The sequence below is a fragment of the Onthophagus taurus genome, chromosome 8, assembly GCF_036711975.1.
Source record: "Onthophagus taurus isolate NC chromosome 8, IU_Otau_3.0, whole genome shotgun sequence".
In the NCBI taxonomy this organism is placed as follows: Eukaryota; Metazoa; Arthropoda; class Insecta; order Coleoptera; family Scarabaeidae; genus Onthophagus; species Onthophagus taurus.
The window spans coordinates 3,269,404-3,290,360 of record NC_091973.1 but is presented as its reverse complement, the minus strand read 5'-3'; the positions used below and the strand labels follow the sequence as shown (position 1 = coordinate 3,290,360).

Sequence of the window (20,957 nt, the reverse complement as noted above, 5' to 3'; positions counted from 1 at the left end):
TGATCCTAAGAACCGCCTGTAATTATCCAGTTGTAATTTGATACCGGTGTTTGTTATTAATGTAATGTTAAATTAATTGTAATGTTTGAGCAATACGATAAATGCATCGTAATAATAGTTATTTTTTCTCCAAATTCACAAAATTCACGATGTAAGTAATAAATAAATTTAGAGGGAATATACATAACCTCATTCTTTAAAGTTGATTATCTATAATTTGATATTGATTTGTAGGAACCTTCTTATGATGAAACGTGTAAAGGAAAGGAATTTTTAATAAAAATATGGATCATCAGTAAATTCGAAATTTATAATTATATATTGTATACTTGAAGTTGGATTAATCTTTTTTTAGTAATATCAAGGTGAAGTGGGTATACAAACAACGATTTCTTTTTGTTAATATTTTTAATAGTGAATTGGGGCGTTGACGGTCGCTCATTAAAATCCACGTATGCTGAGAATGTGGATACGCAAGTCGTACGTGAGACACCGAAGACGTTCGGGAGAGGGCGTTGTTGCGTTGTGCGATCGGCGATCGGTGATCGGCGAGAGAACGGCCGAGAGACGACGACCATATATTTTTGCTAGAAAATAATCTGGATTTATTTCGGTCCGCGGCCAAAGCCGGAGGCCGCCCGTCGGCGGACGGTGACGGTCTATTGTGACGGTGACGGCTTCTCTTTTGACCGGACTCGCTCAGTTACCCGTTAATTTATTCGATCGCCTAATAAGGCCCTACCGGCCAACGAACAATGGTTAGGCCTTTTTCGAGAAACCCTACGTACGCGGACCTTGTAACGCGGAGTCTTTCACTTCAATTGTGTAGCCTCCGTTATTATGAAAAGTTAAAAGAATAAAATAAATATATGAGGAGTATAGGAAGGAAAACGCCCCCCGTGGGATTAATTTTAATAAACCGATTAAAAATTTGGCGTTATCCTCCTCCCCCTAGTGGCAATCCCGTGGTTTGAAAGGGTACGCTTATTTAAACAAATTATCCTCCGATACCCTTCCGACGTAATCGAGGCCTGGTAATTTCGTAACGGGTTTCGATCGACGGACGATAGAGCGGCCCTAATCGACCGGGAGATAATTTATAACAGTTTTGCTTTATTTTCCACCCTCATTAGCCGATGCCCGTGGCTCGTCTCGTCCCGTCCGAGAGCAGCGTCGGACGCTGCCGATGCCGGAGAAAAACTTTCGAGTATCGACGCATACCTATAATGGCAACGACATAACAAAAACCTGACCGACGAAAGGTTAGCGGCAGCGGCAACGGCAACGGCAGAGAGACCCCCGTCTCTTACCGCTCAACTCGCCTTCAACTCCTTCTCGACTGTCGACTCTCTCAACTCCTTCTCAAGTCGAGAGAACTAAGAACTCCGAACTGCAAACGGAGAACTGTTAGCTGTGAACGGACGCTCAACTTCGTTCTACGATTCTTTCGGTCTTCGATTCTCGTTTACGTACTACACACACACACTCACACAAACACCGTCGTCCAAGTCGTACCCTTTACCTTTCTCGCTTACCTTTCAGTCCAGCAGAGAGCGTCGTCGCGATATCTGAAACAGAACAGAAACGACCGTTAATATAGTATAGTAACGCTCGGAACCGCCGACGTCAAGACCTCTCAGGCACCGACGACCCAACAACTCCAAACCTCGACTCTCCGGGTGATGGATCACCACGGAGATTAATTAACCGCGAATATGCGACCGCTTTCTTCCCATTATTCGCTTTATTAACGCCCCGCTAATTGCGTTTGCACACTCTCGGCGACCGCCAAAGCATACCATTCAAAATTGATACTAGTTTACCATTTATAACCCACCCGCATTTTATAATGCAAATAAAAATGATTAAAATGAAATCGATTAGGAAAATCATGATGTTTAGGAATTGCGAATTGAAGATTACAGTAGGTTGAGGAGGTTGATGCGCGTCCATAACCTGGACGCCGGTCAGGTTTTAAGTCCGATTGGAAGTTTTTTGCTCATTATGCGTCCCCGGCGGCTTTGGCCCTTTTTCGGCTAACAAGGAATATTCGTCAACGCGGCTCAGGAAGTGAACAGACTCTGACGACCGAAACGTCCGACCGTGTCGCCAAAAAGAAGACAGGCCATTGTCTCGGCGAGGACCGGCCCTCCGAGATGCTCTCGGCGCAAAATATCTTCAATTGTTCCATCGGCGGCGGCTTCCGATCGGAAGATCGAACTCCCGAACCACCAGAAGATATTCGAGGTTTCCGATTGACAGAGATCTTGACGTATTTGAGGTTTTTTGAAGTAACCTCACTTTTGATTCATTTCATTCATTTGATTCATCAGATTGAGCGGGATTATTTGAACGTTCCTCTGTTGTAAAACGTACCAAGTTTTATCGATTATTTGTTGAGAAAGGACTTCTCACGTGCCAAAGAGCGGACGAGCGCCGGCGGGGGCGCCACCGTCGCGGACTGGTTTTGCAAGAGTCGCCACACTCAGCCGCCGCCGGACGGAGAGCGTCTCACCACTTTGTTCATTAAGACACGAGATTTCAATTAAAGCGACACGCTTAGTAATGAGATTATAGATTTATTGCCGGCCGCGATTATTACGCCGCAGCAAGCGGACGATCGACGACACGCGACGCGACTCCAAGATCTTCGACTCCTTCCCCGCGTTCTTCTATCGTCCGGATAAGGCGTCGGTACGATTTATTAAAAGCTTTGCGATCCGGCGAAAGGTGAAAGATCGAATGTGGGCATCCGGCCGAAAGATCCAAAGAGGGCGCGGGTCCAATGCATATCAATGGGCCGACGTCGTTCGGGTCGCCGCCTGAGCGACCCGATGAGACGAGAGAGATAGGGCACAATCGAAGAGTGCTTTATTAAATCCGTCTCGCTCCCATTGTCGGCCTTCTAATCGTGCCCAGGACGACCCCCGAGATTGGCAGCAATATCCGGGTACAAGACGGCCGAGGAAGTCATCCACTACGAACATACGCCATTATTTCGATAGCACTATTCGTCACGTCACCCTCGCTAAACCTAATTTTATTTATTAAAATGATACGTAACATCATATCAAAGATTTATTTAATTAAAACATTTTTTCTTGTTGTTGAATACAAGCCTAACTTATCGATATCGATGTGAAACCATTTCAATAATAGAGGTTGTGTGACAGGTTTTTCGAACGGTCCATGCCGGAATCGGCTTGGATCACTACAAAGGCGAATCGAAACCTCGATTCACGGCGGGGCATTTACGTCCGCGATAAGGGACTTCCCCTTCGCAGCTTGGCAAAAGAAATATTAAGCTGCGAAATATGTTCCCTGGCGAAATTATAACGCGAAAGTAAATGATCGAAACGGGCGGGCGGGCGCGAGGAGCCTTTTAACTTCGGCGGGGGGCGGCCTCCTTTTTATTTTCACGGGCGACAGACGTTTTGAACGAGCATGTAAAGTAGCCCCTTTATTAGGAAGGAATTGTGTTTTTTAGGGAGCGGTAACAAAGTGCGAATAAATTTCACGAATTTTCACCCTACGAGTTCACTTCTTGTTTCTTGCCATTAGGGCCCTATCTGTTCGCGTGTCTTGTACTCACATACTTTCTCACTATCGCTTGCTACCTTTTAGTAAACCAAGACCCGACTCGTAAATCTGCTTCCAATCGGTTTAGTTGTTTAGAAAACAAAAATGAGCAAAAATTCATTAAAAAAAAAACTTGATTCGTTGCACTTGAATTGAAATTGAAAATGTATTAGGGATGAATTATTAAATACTTGAAACTGGAATATTTTCTTTTTCTATCAGATCATTATGTCGTAAAACAATTTGTAATGGACTTAATATAGCTTTGGCCATTGATCGAGGACGACGCGTCGTATTAAGTTTGTAGGGGCTTTGACGCGCTTTTGAATGCCATTCGACGCCGGGACCGATCCTCATTGACGATGCGGCTCGTGCAAGAGCCGTTACCACCATATGCCCGCCGGCAACTTTACGGAGAGCACTACTTCCAACCACATGTTACAGTTCGGGTCGGTTTATGCCCGTTACATGGCCCTTCCCTCCGCCGCCCACCACACGAACGTTAACCCTTTCGATCGAACAGATTTCAAATAAAACAATTTCATAAATACATTTTTTTTACGTCTATGTAATTTTAAAAAATGATGAAGTCGAGATTTTGCAAATAACATTATTTAAGATGCTGAGGGTTCTGAGGTTGGTAAAGATGTAAGACAGATCACACGGAGGTAATGTTTATTAATGGGATAAAGACGAAGGGGGAGAAAAAAGCTAACGTATTCATGAGTTAAAATTGATCCGGTACAAGGAGCTTTGATTTTGCGTCCCCGCCGATGAAAAATATAATAGGTAATAGGAATATGATGCGGGGGAAGGCTCCTAATCAAAATGCATAGAGGCCGATCCTGAACGAGACCGGGAAATTAAAATAAACCTTGGATACCGCTTCCCTAATAAATGGCGCGAACTTGTAGGACCTAAGAAGCAATTTCCCGAAAACTCCGGAGCACTTAATCCCGACCGTATTAGATTAGAAGATGACGACCTCGCTCGATTTATTTTTCTTCCCCTTCGAGGGTCCAATGTAAGCCACTTTTGACTAACCTCTTCCCTTTCATTCGTTCACCTTTCTTCCTAAACTCACCACTTCACGTCACCATAACCGCGACGCGCAGTGTCCGGCTTAAGATCGCGCGGTCGACTAAACTCTATTGACGGTCGCACTGAGTAATTCCCCTTTAGTATAATTGCTCTAAATTAGTTTAATATCTGTACCGCGTCGCATCCACGTTCAACTCTCAGACAACCCACCTTCTTTTTTCCTCTCACTTACTCTTCAACACATGTTATAACCACACTTTAAAACAATACTACATTTATTTGGTTTTATATATATAATGTCAAAAGCCATAACAAATTTATTAGAAATACCCCTCTCACCATAGAAATATTTAATTAAGTGTCAGAAATATGTGGATTAGTCTTATATACATATATATATTTCTTATGTTCTTCGGTTCATTTGAGTTGAGATAGATACGACAAGATCTTTGTTTGCCATGATCAAATATTAGCTGGAAAAGTAGCACCTGGCCGATGAGCGTTTGACCTTCCCGCCTGCGGATGGCCGCGTTTGATCTCTTGGTCGTCTCAAGAGGGGGGCGGAGCGCTTCTTGGCGCGCGTAGTTTAATTAGCGGCCGCTTCCAGAAGTATGCAAATCGTCGTGGCTCCTGCCCGGGTGTTTCTCAAATATTTCCCTCTCGGAATTATTTAGAGCGACTCATTCCGATAGGGGGCGCCAACGCTAAGAAGCCGGAGTTAATGTTTTTACGGGCTGCCAAGGGCCGGGTGGCAAAAAGAATTTGCAAGTCTGATTTTTTTCCGGGCCCCTCCGGTCGATTATTCTTTAAAATAGTTCGGCCCGGTCCCCCCAGACATCGAAACGTCGCGGCGAGGACCGCTTACGGGGGGTGGGGGCAATTCGTTCAGAACGACAACCTCGTAATTGCCACTCCTAGATGCATTTTCTGACACCCCCTTCTTTCCCCTGTTGAACACCACTTTTTTATCCGACTTTTACAAAGCCTTAGAAACATAAGCTAGAGCTTTTTGACTGTTAGGGTAGTTACGTTTAAATCTAGTGTTTAAAGTGTGCCGCGCGTGTTCAGAAAAGCCTTCGAAGAAAAAAAAACTGGGCTCTTATAAATTCGGCGTTCGCGGTGGTCCAATTTAGAAGGGCCCCGAATATTGACAAGTTTACCCCACGGGCGGTGAGGCTCCTTAGAAATGCGGCCCACTCGCGGTTTGATATTCCGCCCTCGTACGCTCGCAAAATCGATAGCGGAACTAAAGAACAAGTGCGAACTCGGCAAAAAGCAAAAATAGAAATAGAAATGGTCGCGGCCGGTGTACATCGAGCACCGGGATATCGCTACGTCGCGCGGTCTGCGCGTTTTAGCGCGTTTCCGCGGCAGACCGTCCGCAAAAATGGTCGCGTTAAAATTGTCGGGACGCGTTCTGCTCCCGGCCGTACGTGACCGGGAGCCAAAACGGCGCATTACGAAACTCAAAATATTTCGCTGCGAGAATGAAATTTGCCGGCCCGCGTTTGTGAACGATGGAACCCGCTTCGTTGATCAATAGCTACGTAGAAACGTTAAAGTACAACTACACAAACAAATTCCATTCTTTTAACACAACTTTTTTATATATATTATCCATTTTTTAATCACAATGAGTTTTAATGGATGAATTTAATGAATTATAGAATATGACGTATATAGATAAGGTTGTAACTATATCGCATTAATACTAAGTTGTTAATTGAAACACATGTTATGAAAGAAAATCTACATGGCTATACAATTGATTAAATAATCTTTGAACGAAGTGTGATACCAAGTATTGTATTGAAACATTGTTGATAACGATTATTAACAACACATAATGGATAGATAGGGAGGAGATATGATATGTTATGACTTCTAATTTAGTTGATATGGAATTGGTGAAGTGGGTAAAATGAAATGATTTAGGTTGTTTTGGTAAAAGATATGAAGAGGGTGTTGAAAAGACCCAAGTGAAATGGCGAAGTGAAAAAAGGAAAAAGGTGTTTCGGTGTAAGGGAAGAAGTGGTCCCCAAGCGCAGGTCGCGGGGCACGTGTCCAAGGGTGGTTTCACGTGGCGCGGGGACGCCCCATGCAAATAAGCAACAAGTTGCCGGTACTCACCGATAGTAGGAGAAGGCCTGCGGCACGTGGAGATCCATTGGGGAAGGAGGATGGTGCCCGGAGGGGTATCCGTGGTGGTCGCTGGTTTGGAGAACGGTCCCAGAGGCGGACGCGGCGGCAGCAGCCGCGACGGCCGCCGCCGTGTGGTGGTGGCTGAGCACCGCCGCCCACGGCGACGACGCGAACCCGCCCGTATGCTCCAGGTTGGACAGGCACTAAAACCACCCGGGGGATCACCAGAGCGTAACGCGCGGGAGCGTCGCGGACGCGCCGGACCCGTGACTCGTCAGAGAGGACTCTCGGCCATTGATTGCGCCGATGCTGAATGACCGAAAGAGTTACCGAAGGCGGATCCCGAGCCGCGTGCGTAGCCTGCGGTCATGTGATCCGGCGGGCGGCACTTCGGCCCTTCCTCCGCTTCCCGATACACTCCCACTCGACGTGGCCCCAAACTCCTTCTCGCGCCGTCGCCACCGCCACCACCACCTCCATTCAACATCTCCAACCACCATGCACAACAACTCATCATTCCGCCTAACTTTACTACCATTAACAACAAGAAATATCAATATTCATACATTTCACACATTTCTCTTCATTTTAATCTAAACACACAACATCCAATTAAACATTTCTTCTACACTTATTATTAAAATTGCATCATATTCATTTCATGATGTTAACAAAGATTTTTTCAGCGAAAAGATCTGCTAAACGAGTGATCATAATTGAATTAAAATCAATCAAATATGATTTAAATCCGATGTGAATCAAAGTCAGATTTAATATGATATATGATACTTATACGGAAAAAAATCACAAATCCATATTTATTATTAATTAATTAATTTGTAGAGATAAATATCATTAACAAAAATTTAGATGTTTACAAGTATATAAGATTAACAAATTCATAGTGGCCAAAATCTACAGTGGTTCCATCTAGCAAAATTCGATGGAAGTTACCTGGAAAAATGAAGGTGGGAAGTGAGCATACCGTTAATTGCCTATTTATATTCGAAAACCGTGTGGGCTTGTAATTCCTTTCCCGTAGCGTATCGATTCTATCGATTTCCCCGAACGGGCCATTCCGTATTTCGTCGGCGAACGCAAGTTTACACTTTTTCCTTGCAACTTCGCGGAGGCGAATTCCTGTAAAACATCGGCTCTGACTCGGCCAAGCGTCAAATTAAATTTCGGTATTGTTGCGGTGGATTGTGGGAAAAAGGAATAAATAAAAAATAGTAAATCTAAATTACTTCGATAAAATTTATTACTCTTCCAACGTAATATAAAACATTACAAAAAATCTAAATTATGACACTAAATAAGTCCTCGTTAATTTAGGTTTCTTAAATATATAAAACAAACAACGCGTTAAATAATAACGTACTTGGAGGATAAAAATCGATGCTGAAAGGCGGCTCCTAGCGCCACCTTGCAGCAGATAGGTCAACTTTCAAAATAATACAGGGCGGCCATTTATAAAAAAGAACACATTAAGTAATACATTTAAGTGAAATACATATTCAAAAATCAAGGATAAAAAGGGGGAAGAAAAACAGACTTGTAAACGTTATATATAAAATATAAATATAAAAAAACGCTATACTAAATGTAGTATTACTCTTGTAAAAAATCGGAAAATGCATAGAAAAAATATATCGTCTCCGATCTCTGCTCTCTGTTTCTTAATTTAAGATTATACCTCTTTCTCTCGCGTTTCACAAAATGTAAACGTTATGTATTTACAGGCATAACAACATGCTATACGATATAAATTGTGTTAAAGTTGACTGCAGCGCCAATCACGCCGGTGGCGGTCCGCGCACGTAGTGCAAATGGGGCGTCAACGACAACGAGAATGTATTCATATTATCGCAACAATGAGGCTCCAAAAGACACGCCACACACAATATTGCCATTAACGCTAATTGGAAAGGTATCGAAACTCGGGTTACCCTTCTTAACCATGACGTTTTTGTTGATCCTTGTGGATATGATGGATCCCCACCATCTGGAGCTGTAGAAGTCGATTCCACGCTAAAATAAAAAGGAATTTTTATAATGACTTGTAATTCTCAAATCTATTTCATCAAATTACGCGTATGTAATTTGATGAAATAGATTATTGTTGATTGCGAAAATCGTGGAATTCGAATGATTGAAGGGTGGAGAAAATATCGGCAGATGTCGGGGGTAAGCTTGTCCGGAACCTAATTATCATATGAATAAGTTCATTTTGAACGGCAGGATAGGGTGGACAAGGGTTAGAAGCGGAAGAATGCCCTTTATCGTTCCCTATTAGGGGTCGAAATAATACCCATACCTTGATGAACCTTGCATCGAGGGGCAGGTCCGCACGACTAGCGACTGGCATTTTTTCCTAACACTCTTCAACTCCTCTTCGGCGGCAGCCAATCGTTCCCCCATCAATACTCTGATCACGCAGTTCGGCGACATGACGGCTTCTAGTTGTTTTACAGACTTTCTGATCGACCACAGTCGGTGCTCTCTTTCTCCCGGCTCGTGTTCTGACCCTTCATCCGACATTCCGCTGTCCGAACAGGATCCTTCGAATAGAAATTCGGAGATTTTCGGATAACCCTCAACGGAATTATCGGGTGATGCTTCCGAAAGTAATTTATCAACATCGCGTAACGATGATAAAGTCTGATTGGATAAAACATCACCTTTCACGGCAGCATCTAATATTTGGTCTAACGTTTGCTCATCTTCCTTCAAATCTATTCTTAACTTATCTAAACGTTTCTCCAAAGTTTGCCACGATTGTTTCAAATCTTTAAGCAAAGCGAGACGACCCAAAACCCCACTATGAACTTCGTACCAAGTACGATGCAACTCAGATATGTCCCGTTTCAAAAACGATGAACTGTACTCTTTATCGGAGAGGATGAATTTATGGACGGATCCTATGAGCGTAAAAAGCTTCGATTTGTGATCCAACAAAGTGTCTAGTTCCACCTGAAACCAACCCAAAACGAAAATGTCGGTAGTTTTTATTTTATTTTTTTTTCCCGTTTCCGGATCTTTTAGCTCTACCACTACCCCAAGAGACCTATAAATTTCCACAGCCTGACATTGACGATTGCGGTCCCATATATTATGCACCTTTATTACCCTACCACCGAAACGACCCGGGTTATTTAAAAGTAAAGACCCTTTACTCATTCGTCCTCTACACTGTGACCTTAAATCTTAACCACAAAGTCACAAAAAATATAATTTCATAATTTTTTAAATAAAAACATTGATTTTGTTTATTATTCACGTCATTATTAATTTTTTGATTACTTAACACATCTTTAGCGGGAAGCGACTAAACTCATTTTGCATGGTATTGATGCGGTAAGACTTTGGCGGCAAACAGCCCGCGCAAGATGTGTTAATATCATTATTTGAGATTTATTATTTATAATTATATAAGAAAATTTATGTATTAACTCACCGTATAAAAATCGATGTCCCTAGCAATGTCATCAATACAATCGACAGCTGTAACTTCCTCAGAAATTTTAGCTTTAACAAGATGTAGTGCGTCCTTAACAAATAAGATTTGTCGCTGTAATTCCCTGTACTGTTTCATAGTGAGTGCACGATCCTTTAAGCTGCGCCAGCTCGATAACAAATCTATAGAAAAACAATGAAATACGAGGATTTAGTAAAAAGCCTGCATAAATAACTTGTCATTTGTTTTAAAACGATGTGATAACGATGGGATTAGGATGAACCGTTTCCGTGATCAAACGGAAGTTATTTTGTTTGGGCTTTTTGTTTGGTTTATTAACATATGAGACGTTAATAAAAAATAACTAAAAAAAAACGATGATTCTACTCAGTTAGTTTAGTTTTGTTTTTATGTACATTTGAGATGCTCTACCGACAGGCAAAAATCCTTACCGTTTAGACGATATGTTTCCTAGTTACGCGTCTTCAACAAGTCTCTAGAAATATTGCACTGAGTATTCAAGAATAAGGTAAACAACGTCTCTACAAAAGTTGAACTACACACATACGCAAAAATAAAATAATTGGTTACTCAGAAAATAAAAGCATATATTTCTCAAAAATAAAAAAGAAAAAAAATAGTTACCATTGCGTGTTATTAGTGTATAATGCATAAAGAAAAAAAAACAAAAATATACAACCATATTATAAACTAGAAGTAAAAAGAAATAGACTGGGTTATGTTTATATATATCAATAAAAAAAAATGTCACTGTATTTGTGTATCATTTCCTTTTCTTTTTGGAGTCTTTTATAATCCGCAGACTAGCGGCAAGGCCGATTCTGCACAAAAAGTGCCTAACTATCTCCAGAAATGTATCGAGGAAGTAATTAGTAAACACGCTCCAAGCTTCAAACAAAGAAATAGGAAACTTATCCCTACCTTGGACTTCACCCTTAACACCAGGGCTATTATCTCTATTCAATACATCCGTCAACACTTCTATAAAACAGTTGCAATTATCCAATACATCCGTCTACAAAAAAAATTATCAATTTCTACCACCACGTTCAATAATAAAAAGAATCTAGAGGACCACTTTACTTACGTAAAGTTTACTCTAGTATTTTCTTATTAATCGGTATATTTACCACGTCGTTGTTTACTAAGTAGTCTGTTAATCCAATTTCGAGTTGGCGCTTGTAAATTTTATCCATTGAATTAAATTCTTGACGATTTGCGCGAAGTAAACTTCTAATATCGGAATCGCAATCCGAATCGGAATGTAACGATATTTCTTTAATGGTGGCGGGAAGCATCATTTTGCGGGGAAAAGGCGGCGAGAATCCCGGATTTGTCGACGCGGACCAATCCGATTGGCTTCCCAGGAAATTTCCATAATCCTCTCCAAATTCCAACAATTTTCTTGCTGCGTCTGAATCATGCGTTTCACTGTATTGTTCAGACAAATATGCTTCCTTAAAATAAAAAATAATTAATAAATTAATATTAAAAGTACGAAATAATTACTTCTTGAAAACCATCCCAAGCTTGCTCAGACATTGAACTCGATTGTTCTTCTGCTGCAATCAAACTATTTTTTCCTGGGCTTCCATCTCTTACTATATCGACTTGGGCAACCGATTTTTGACGTTTAGGCGTTTTTAAACTTGATAGTCTATGTTAAATATTAAATATTAAGGGAAAATAATATATAAATAGAAGTCTAACCTTTTTAATTTACGATTGTCTTCGCTTTCTCCACCACTTGTTGAATCACACATAAAATGACAAATTGATATCGCGGAAGGATCGCTAACACTATGACGATCAGCTTTCGATCTAATGTGACTATGTCCCGAAAATGATCCCGATTTAATGAGCGTCATTGAATGATAAGGGGATCCATTATTTTTCCGCTATAAAAGTTAATATAAATAATACGTATTTGTAGATTATATATTTATACTTACATCATATCGCTTCCTTATTTTAAATCGTTTACGTCGACTTGACGAACATTTATCTTCAAATACCAAAGCGGAGCTTTCCTCAACTGTAGATGAGGTGGAATTATTTCCTTGTCCGTTACATCCATTGGTATCTTGATAATTTTTTGATAAACTATATAAAGCGGATTCTGATGTGGAAAAATTTTTTGGTTCGTCATTCATTCTACCAGTTAATTGTGATATGCATGAAACGCTCCACGGTCGAATATCGGTGCTTAATTTGCCGCGTTTAACTACTTTTGGTGTAGCTTCCAAGTCTACAAAGGAGGTGTTTTGGGAATTACAACCCAATGCCCTGTATGTGATGACGCTTTCATCGTTTTCTTCCGAAGTTTGGGAATCACGTTCGTCGTCTTCTCCGCTTGCATCGCAACTACTATCAGGGTCTTTTGGTTGAATGTTAAGCCATTGTTTGACTCTGTTGAGTTTATTTACAGGGACTTCAATTGAGTTACCACGCGCTCTTTGCGCGGGGGATTCTCTAACTAATTCTTCGGCTTTTTGAACTAAATAGTGTATGTTTTCCGTTATTGGTTTTGTGACATCACCGTTTTCTTCGGTTCCGTTTCTATCCTTTAGATCAAGTACGGAAAAAGTCCATTCTTCTTCGTCGTCGGTGGTTTCTTCGCATTGGTTATGGGTTTCTTCGGGTTTTTCCAATTTTAAGTCGTGTTTATCCATTTCGGAGTCTGTGTCGATGTGCTTGAAGTAGTAAGTAGCTTGGTTTGTACCTTGTCGATTCGATCTGGAAATAAAATAATAAAAACACAAACAATTTGGTAGAAATTAAATAATTTACCTCGTATAATGGCTTTGATCTTCGGTGAAGATTAAATCATGTTTATCGACTCCTTTGACGAGCAAACCATCAAGTTCGTCAGCTGAAGGCGTTGGCACTGTGAGTCTGGGATGTTTAACCGCTGGCTCGTCTTCGAGTTCTGTATCAGATAAGTTGTACTCGCTTTTAAGTAAGTTTTCAATATGACACTGCCACTCCAAAGACTTAAGAAAGACCAGATGCCATCTCTTCTCTAAATTCTCAGCGACGCGCTTAGCGCTGGCGTTGTTACAACTGGCGTCGGTACGCTGGCACACTTTAATCAAGGAAGTTACAATCTTCCCATGGTTTTCAATGTCGCAGTGTACAACCTGTAGAAAAAATCGTTTATTATTAATGCTGATCGATATTTAGACGCTTGAAAATTCACGTTCGCACCCACAGCCTGATTAGATAAAGTGTTTTTTTAGCTGGGTTTTTGATTAGATAAACCGATCGAAACGTATCTACGAATATAATACTGTATACTTTCCGTCGACACAAAGAATGACCGATAAAAATCACGCTCTGCGCCCGGAGAGCAATTATGGTGGAATTAAATAGTAATTATGCCCGCTGCCAATCCCTCTCACGCCGAGTCGGCAAAGTGGATAGTTAAGTTCTAACACATAATTACCCAGCCGAGTCGAGGTTGAAATATCGGCCAAATTTGAATAGCGATGATATTCGCCGCAAGCACAAAAACTACATATTTTCAAAACATTTCTCTTCACAACCAGCTCTTATTAACTCTTATTCTATTCGAATTAAACACATAAAATATGACTTGTATGAAAGTAATGGAGAAATTTGATTAATACTTGTAGATAATTACACGAATTAAATTGTAAAATTTAATGTAACACAATAATAATTTTAAAATAAAGATGGCGAAACAAAACCCGTAATCTTTTGTTATAATATAAAAGTAATAAAAATTTATGAAAAAGGACAATTAAATTGTAATTATGATACATTCTAATGTTTCCACCTTGAAACCACATAAATAATGACAACATTCTCTAAATTATCGATTCTCCGAAACTAAGCTTTGGTTAAAAATTAATTAATGTACTATTTAATCAGTAAAACAAAACCACAAAAGCGTACACTTACGACATCGTAAGAGAAACCCCGGAAAATGGTTGGAAACTAAAAGATGGCCCATCGAAAAGATAAAATAGTCGCGATTACAAGATTTATATCTTGACAATCGAAAACGCCGCTAGCTAAGTTTTAAGCGCATGCGGAAGTAGACTGATAGACATGCGCTCAGGCGACCTTTCACAAGAGAACAAAGCTATACTTTTCATCATTCGCAATGTCAATTAGACGTTTATACATGACAGTAAGGAAAGAGATAAGATATTCGATAGCCGTTAACTTTTAACGCATTACGGAACGGCTTAAATATTAATGAAAGAGAAATGAATTGTTACGAGGCCGCTGCGGCCGAGGAAAGGAAAAAGAGGATGCGTTTTGAAATCAACCGACCGTCGTCGTGACTCACGGAGCCGACGTGGAGGCTCAGACACGCTTACAGCGGTGGTAAAGGCGTCGCAAGAGGTCGCCTCGAAAGCGCGAGCCGTATGATTGAAAGTTTCTATTCTTCCAGTAATTGAATCATTCGAGACCGAGAATGCGCGGTGATGCCTAAAAGGGGATCTCCACAGTTGATCCTCCTTGGTTTTCTTGGGCGACCTTTGCCGCTTAGGAGCAACGTGCTGACTTTCTCCATCGAGGTTTCGGTGAGAGATCGCGATATTAATCGTCGATGCCCCTCCAAACCTACTCCATCTGCCCCGGAATCTCCAAACGTCAACAAACAAGATACTATTTTCATCTATTTGTTTATTTTACACATCTCATATCCATACATACCACGTTTCAGTGGGCCAAGACAAAAGTTTTATAATATAATCTGATTAATTTAGTTAAAAGCCGTCGGGTCAAAATGCTTCACCTCAATCTTACTCTTTTATTTCGTTGGAACGTCGTCCATGACGAGAATTAATAGTTTTAACAAACGATTTTTTTATATGATGCAGTTATTAGTCGAGAAAGCTGCAAGCGAGAGTTTCACAATGTTGAAGCAATTTGTAATCTAAAACATATATGTTCTAGCGCCTTTCATTTTGCAATCCGTCTATAATGACATCACGTCTATTCCGCGAGCGCGATCTTCGCTAGAAACCCACCATTTATTCGATTTTAATGGAGGAATAACGTTGCCGCGCTCTAATTATTAAACCTCGCGTGGTGCCTCGACAACAACGTTGGAAAAAAAGTGACTGTTTGACGACGATCTAATTCGAGATAACAATGCCTAGAGGCAGGAAATTGAGTTAACGCCTTCCTGCTGCGAACTGGACCTGACGCTAGTCAGGATTCCGGATCGGTTTTCTCAGAAAACGTGCCGATTTTTTCCCTGCACGGTTCGACGGTCGTCGTCTAAGAAAAGTCCGGTTGGCTGTCGCGACTGTTCGACTTCTGCAGGTTTCGAAGAAGAAAAAGAAACACCAGGTTAGGCGTGCCTACGCAGGCTAACCTGCCCGGACAACAGAACAGGCCCGTTTAAGACCCAACTTTTTTTCTCTTTTATTCCGACTCTCAATAACATTTCAACAACATCTCAAAAAATTTTAGAGAAAGTTTCATTGACACAATAAAATTCTCAAGTACAGGTATTTCAAATGAAAATTTTCTTAGAAATTTCAAACAATAAAAAATGTTTTTTGATGTAATTAGATTCTTCTTTAATTTACTAATTTAATTTGCATATTGCTGATAATTTAGTAATTCAAACCACGTAACCAACAACATCGTGCTAATTACTGTTAAACTTATCTACCATTTTCTCTTATTAGCTTTTTGATTTCGATACTAATTTCTACGAACAAAATTAGATCATACTATGAAGAAATTAATTAACACTTATTTGTCCTATAAAAAAATAAATTGTGTAAAACTAATTAGTGATAAAATAATGTGTACATAAAATTTTTTTAATATTTTTCTTTTCTCTTTGCGTGATCGTAATCGATTAATCTATTAAAAGGAATTACCACGAATCTAAACATTTGATTTATTTAAGCTATAAATCGGTCTACGCTTTCTACGCCACATTAATAACGGATGTGTATATTATATATTTTGGTTTGTATCATCTAAAATTTTTAACGTTTTCGATGACCCAGATTTTATAGAAAACTTATTTATAGGAGCAGAAAAATATAGGTTATTCGGCAAATTCTCTAACTACCACAAGAAATGCTCTCACGCGTAAAAATAACTAACAATAACAAAATCTAAAAACATTCAAGGACTAAGATATAAAAAAAAATTTGTTGCGTTATTAGTTTTCCGTTTCCACGTATAAACTTTTGAGAACCATACAATGAGCTCATAACCAAAAATAGTAATAACTTAAACAATAAGTTCTTTTATATCATTTTTATCGTATCAATGACAACAGGAAACATGCGTCAGTGACCACTGTAAATATGAAAAACATTGCGTTTTCGTGCGAGTTCTCCGGAAATGTAACTTATTATGTATGTGGTTTACTGTTTCCGTTTATTAATTTTGCGGTATTGAAAAAGTTTAGTTTGAAAAGAACAAGCAAGATGCCATAAAAAGTAATGTCCGTCGATCTTCGACGGTTATTACAATGATTCTCATCCTAAGAATCGAGACCAATCTTGACTTTTGCACATCGACTGGAAACGATTTTAAGTAGCGGTACGAATGTCCGTTAGGTTCCCCGTAAATAGAATAGAGGAGATATCAATTAGCCCCCCGTATTTATACCGGTAGACGAAGCGTCTGCGTCTCTGCAGGGCATCCTTCTTCTTCCGTCGTCTGCCTTTGCGAGGGTTTTAAAGACATTCGGACCGACTGCACTACATACACACACACATATACACAACGGGGTCCGGACAAAAATTGAGTTTAACGACCTCCTCTCTCAGTCGCCGAGGCGTTATTCAACAACGCACGCTAACTCTTAATGTCAACACCAACGAGCGCGCGGGGAAAGTAAAGAAACCCTACGATAAGATAGTGGGCAGCGTGGAATTATTAGTACCCCGCACGCTGCCGCTGCTGGTTTTCGCGCAACCAACGTATTTTTAGACACACACCAACCACGTTTTCGTTTCTTCGGCGACTTTATAGCAACTCACCGTTGGCAATTTGAATGTCCTCCTCTCTCAATGAAGAAACCTGGTGGGAATCACCGATCAGGCGACTTTGACTGCCGATCGTTCTTTCATAGATCGATTAACGTAGAGAACAGCGCGACGCATGGTACGACGACCACCATAGGCACCATGGCACCAACACCATAGGAACCACAACCGAACTGACGCCACCAGCATCTGTTATCCGGCCCTAACAAAAGTGGCGGCCTCGGGTAGTCGAACGATGTCGAACGTACTCGATGATACCCGACGCGCCGAACTAGTTCCCTCTAAATATAAGCGAGTGATAAAGCGATGACGCGATGATATTCGCGGGTTCGCACTATTTTCAACTTCGATCTTTCACAACGGACCGCGAATGCCCCACTTGACGGAAATAGTTGGGCGACATGTTTTTTGTTGGGATTCGCCCGAATTTTGAACCGTTCCAATTTACCGATGATGATGTGCCGCGCTCTACGATAGAAAGTTTATTGAACGATTGGTAGAGATCTAATTATTAGCGCTTTCACCAAGTTACATTTTCATTTCTTCTACTTCCGATACAATAACATTATCTTCTTTTATATTGAAATTTTAAAATCTTTTAAACCAATCTAATTTCTAATCTCATTCAAAACTTGCAAGCTTTCGATTACGCCTTGAAATTGTTCGAGTGGTAAACCTATTAAATTAAATAAAAACGAAACGGAAACAGATGTCGCCTTTTTTAACCCTCATGCAGAGTATATAAACAACAGCTGCAATGTGGGTTGTTTAAGACACTTTTTTTGAAGTGTTAAGCGTTAAAATTCAAATAACTTACCTTGTGTTCTAAAGCTTTCTTTTCAATTTCGGGCTTGGTCCATTTTGTTTTAAAATTAACGGGTTGCAACATGATTTCGATATTTTTTATCCAACCCTGAAGACACTTTACCTCATGATCCAAATCTTAAATAAATTATTCAAATTTGTTTTGTAATATAAAAAAACTATGCAACCGATAATGCAAAGGTGCTATTTGGGTTGCCTATTTTATTACCTAAGCAGTTTTCTTCGTGACAGCCGCAATCTGAAGATTTCAAAACAGACTCCAACGATTCCCACTTGGCGTTAAGTCGAGTGAGCCTCCATTGGACTTCTTCGGAATATTCGGGATTTTTTGCAATAACCTGAGTGGCCCTCTCATTAAACAACTTATGGATATCGCTCTTTTTCGACATAGCGCTCATCAAGTGCTGAAATAAAGAAAATCGTTTAGATAGTTCACTTAAAATAAGATCCCACTTACAGCCCTAAGAGCCTTATCGGTGACGTTCTCCTCAGTGCCGTAAATGACCTCTTGAACGCTATTCAACCAAGAATAGAGTTCAGAGAATTGACGGCAGAAGACTTCAAAAGACCACATCTGAGATTCGTCAGCCATTTCTCCATTAACCTCCTAGAAAATGTTGGTTATAAACATGTTGGATTAGAAAAGTGCACCCTTTTTACCTGGCAATTATCAATTATATTGTTGTTCATGATATAATCGTAATTGGGTTGGAGGGCGGACCAGAATTCATCCTTTTGGACGCTGGCGCTACTGCCCCAGGACCTACGGGCGATATTCTCCTTTCTACGTTTTGTAAGACTGTTGAACGGACGCGTCTTGATAGCCTTCTCCGGTGTTTCGAACGCCTGGAGAGACGACAACGAGAAGCTCGTCTTCATGGCGGAATTCTCAAAGCCTGCAAGAGTGGCGCGTTCAGAAATCCGGGCCAAAATCGTTCGCGCGGTTGGCGGTTTCGCGAATCTATTTGCGACTCTTAAGAGTCACGCACCAGAAGATATTGTAGGGATAGGTCGGTTATTTTTGGAACGACTGGAAACTAAAAGAGTTTCCGGCGACGGCCTAACTACCACTGTCGCGCGCTTCGTTCTAATTTCAACCAATTTAGGACGCCACAATCCTCAATCGATACTTAACTTAACTCACCGATGAAACGACTTAACAAACTCCTCTACTTATAATATCTTTCTATAAATACTTCCGGTATCATACTCAATAAGCTTCTCAGCACTTAAATAGATCGTCTATTTTAAGGTCTAGAGAGAAATTTTAAATATCAATACTGCTCAAACTAAACTTTACAGACCATTAAACTTTAGAGAACATCAATGAAAACGCATTTAAATAGAAAAGTTATTTTAAACTACTACAACTTTAGAAAGAATTTCAAAAATCAATGCCATCCAAATATAGCTACATATGTATGTACATAATGACCTTTTATAATGTACTTATTACACAAGAAATCAATATTGATAAGAGCATAATGTAAAAGTGGTATTTTAGTTTAGAATTTGTTTTGGAGAGTGCGATTAGGTAACACCTGAGCAAGGACTGCTTGATTTGCATTGACAACGAACGTAATTCTCGAATTGGTAGTCGCATAAAAGTGGTCGCATACGAGTCGACAGTTTCAAGACCGGCTTTGCGCAACGTCTACGCAGGAATGCCTTATGGTTGTGCGAAAACGCTCGAACACTTACTCGTGCCCACCGGCATGTTGACTATGTTGACAATTTTTAGGCGAGACGATACCCACAGTTACCTAGAACAAAAAAAAATTTATTTATAATGTGAACTCTAAATATCTAGGGTAAATGTTAAGGACCTGAGTAATTAGATTACCCTGCATTTGCGTGCGTAAAAAACATATTTTTTATTCTTTTACGTCCAGATGTTTATATATATATATTATGTTAATTAATTAAAGTATTACGGGTATAGAATGACATAAAATATTTATTGGCAATTGGTAATTTAGGATTTTAGCACACGGTGTGGCTGTTAACGGTCGCGAATCCACCTCGAGGGTTCTGTATTTTCGAGCGGCTCGACACAGTAGCCTCTATTTCAGCGCGCACCTTGAAGTGCTCAAATTACGTATTGTATCATATTGCGTGGAGAGCAAAAGACAAAGTCCGGGGAGCAGTGTTAATTGGTTCGGTCTCCAATTAAAACTAAACGTCCCGAACGTCACGGATTTTGGGTTTGACTTTTAAAGATCAAGACGAGAGACCTGAGGTCACTCGTCGGGGTCGTGCAAAAGCGATATTTGATTTTCTATTTCTAAGCCGATAATTTTTATTGCGAAAGGCACTGGCGTCTTGTAGACGGGTTAGAACCGTATCACTTTCGATCGGAATTCGCATTTGAAAAATTTTCCTCAAACCAGCCGTCGAGGTGCTCGACTCGTCGATTTTTACTTTCGAACGCTTTCATCCCGGACCGAATAAGGGGGCGTCTGGGGTCGTTGTTTTCATTTGTTTTTATGTCACTTGTTTTTAAGTCATTTGTTATCTTTACTCACCCAATGTAGATTTGCCCTAATGATTTCCCATGGTTTGCCATTATTTGTTACGTGCACTACTACATTTAACGCTTCTTAATCGAGCGACATAACCTTACTTTCTATACGGTACTCCACTATGGAAAATCAGACATTTTTATTTGAAGGGCTGCTCTCGCGATTTCACCACCGCAACACAGATCGCCGCACATAACCTAACGTTCTTATTAATACGGTGATGTTTCACCGACAAAAACCGTTTACGGCAACCGACACGGCGCCACCTACCGGACTATTCAACGTAAAACTCAACTCCTGCTGATGTTCCTGCAGCTCCGTTCGGAAATACCAACCGTTTAAAATTCACCACACACCTGACGTTACTCATCG

At 40.5% G+C, this 20,957-nt stretch overlaps 2 protein-coding genes and 1 long non-coding RNA gene across 8 annotated transcripts in view; 1 reads left to right on the top strand and 2 right to left on the bottom strand.

The window, feature by feature from the left end:
• Positions 1–6,857, bottom strand: part of LOC111425442 (PAS domain-containing protein trachealess) — a 44,353-nt gene extending 37,496 nt beyond the window's left edge. For 2 of the 5 annotated variants that reach the window (XM_071198672.1, XM_023059455.2), the window contains exons 1-2: positions 6,751–6,857; positions 1,536–1,568 (exon numbers count right to left, since the gene is read on the bottom strand). In XM_071198672.1, the coding sequence (XP_071054773.1) occupies positions 1,536–1,568; positions 6,751–6,788 (71 nt within the window). In that variant the 5' untranslated portion in view covers positions 6,789–6,857. Of the gene's footprint in view, positions 1–1,535; positions 1,569–4,623; positions 4,695–6,750 lie in introns of those variants that run through there. The other 3 variants (XM_023059453.2, XM_023059457.2, XM_023059454.2) reach the window with 3 other exon arrangements.
• Positions 7–9,562, top strand: LOC139431091 (uncharacterized). Its single transcript, XR_011641386.1, has 2 exons — positions 7–151; positions 235–9,562. It is a non-coding gene; the product is annotated as an uncharacterized lncRNA (long non-coding RNA).
• On the bottom strand, positions 8,000–20,899 carry LOC111425620 (klarsicht). Of its 2 annotated transcripts, XM_023059759.2 has the most exons (15): positions 20,589–20,899; positions 19,765–19,826; positions 18,724–18,959; positions 18,521–18,670; positions 18,272–18,467; positions 18,056–18,180; positions 13,031–13,380; positions 12,193–12,976; positions 11,951–12,138; positions 11,750–11,897; positions 11,371–11,697; positions 11,162–11,255; positions 10,220–10,401; positions 9,080–9,735; positions 8,000–8,793 (listed from the first exon to the last, which is right to left on the bottom strand). In XM_023059759.2, the coding sequence occupies exons 2-15, from the start codon at positions 19,778–19,780 to the stop codon at positions 8,559–8,561; spliced, it is 3,687 nt and encodes a 1,228-aa protein (XP_022915527.1). In that variant the 5' UTR covers positions 19,781–19,826; positions 20,589–20,899; the 3' UTR covers positions 8,000–8,558. The 2 variants fall into 2 exon arrangements, with proteins under 2 accessions (XP_022915527.1, XP_022915528.1); XM_023059760.2 differs by lacking the exons at positions 18,056–18,180; positions 18,272–18,467; positions 18,521–18,670; ... (1 more) ...; positions 19,765–19,826; positions 20,589–20,899 and adding an exon at positions 16,859–17,207.
• Between the last annotated feature and the right edge of the window lie 58 nt (positions 20,900–20,957).

Excerpts from the sequence above, each read along its gene's own strand:
- LOC111425620 (XM_023059759.2), bottom strand. Across the intron at positions 18,671-18,723 it reads ATATAATTGATAATTGCCAG|GAGGTTAATGGAGAAATGGC; the intron begins GTAAAAAGGGTG and ends AACATTTTCTAG. Across the intron at positions 18,181-18,271 it reads TCACGAAGAAAACTGCTTAG|ATTTGGATCATGAGGTAAAG; the intron begins GTAATAAAATAG and ends AATTTATTTAAG.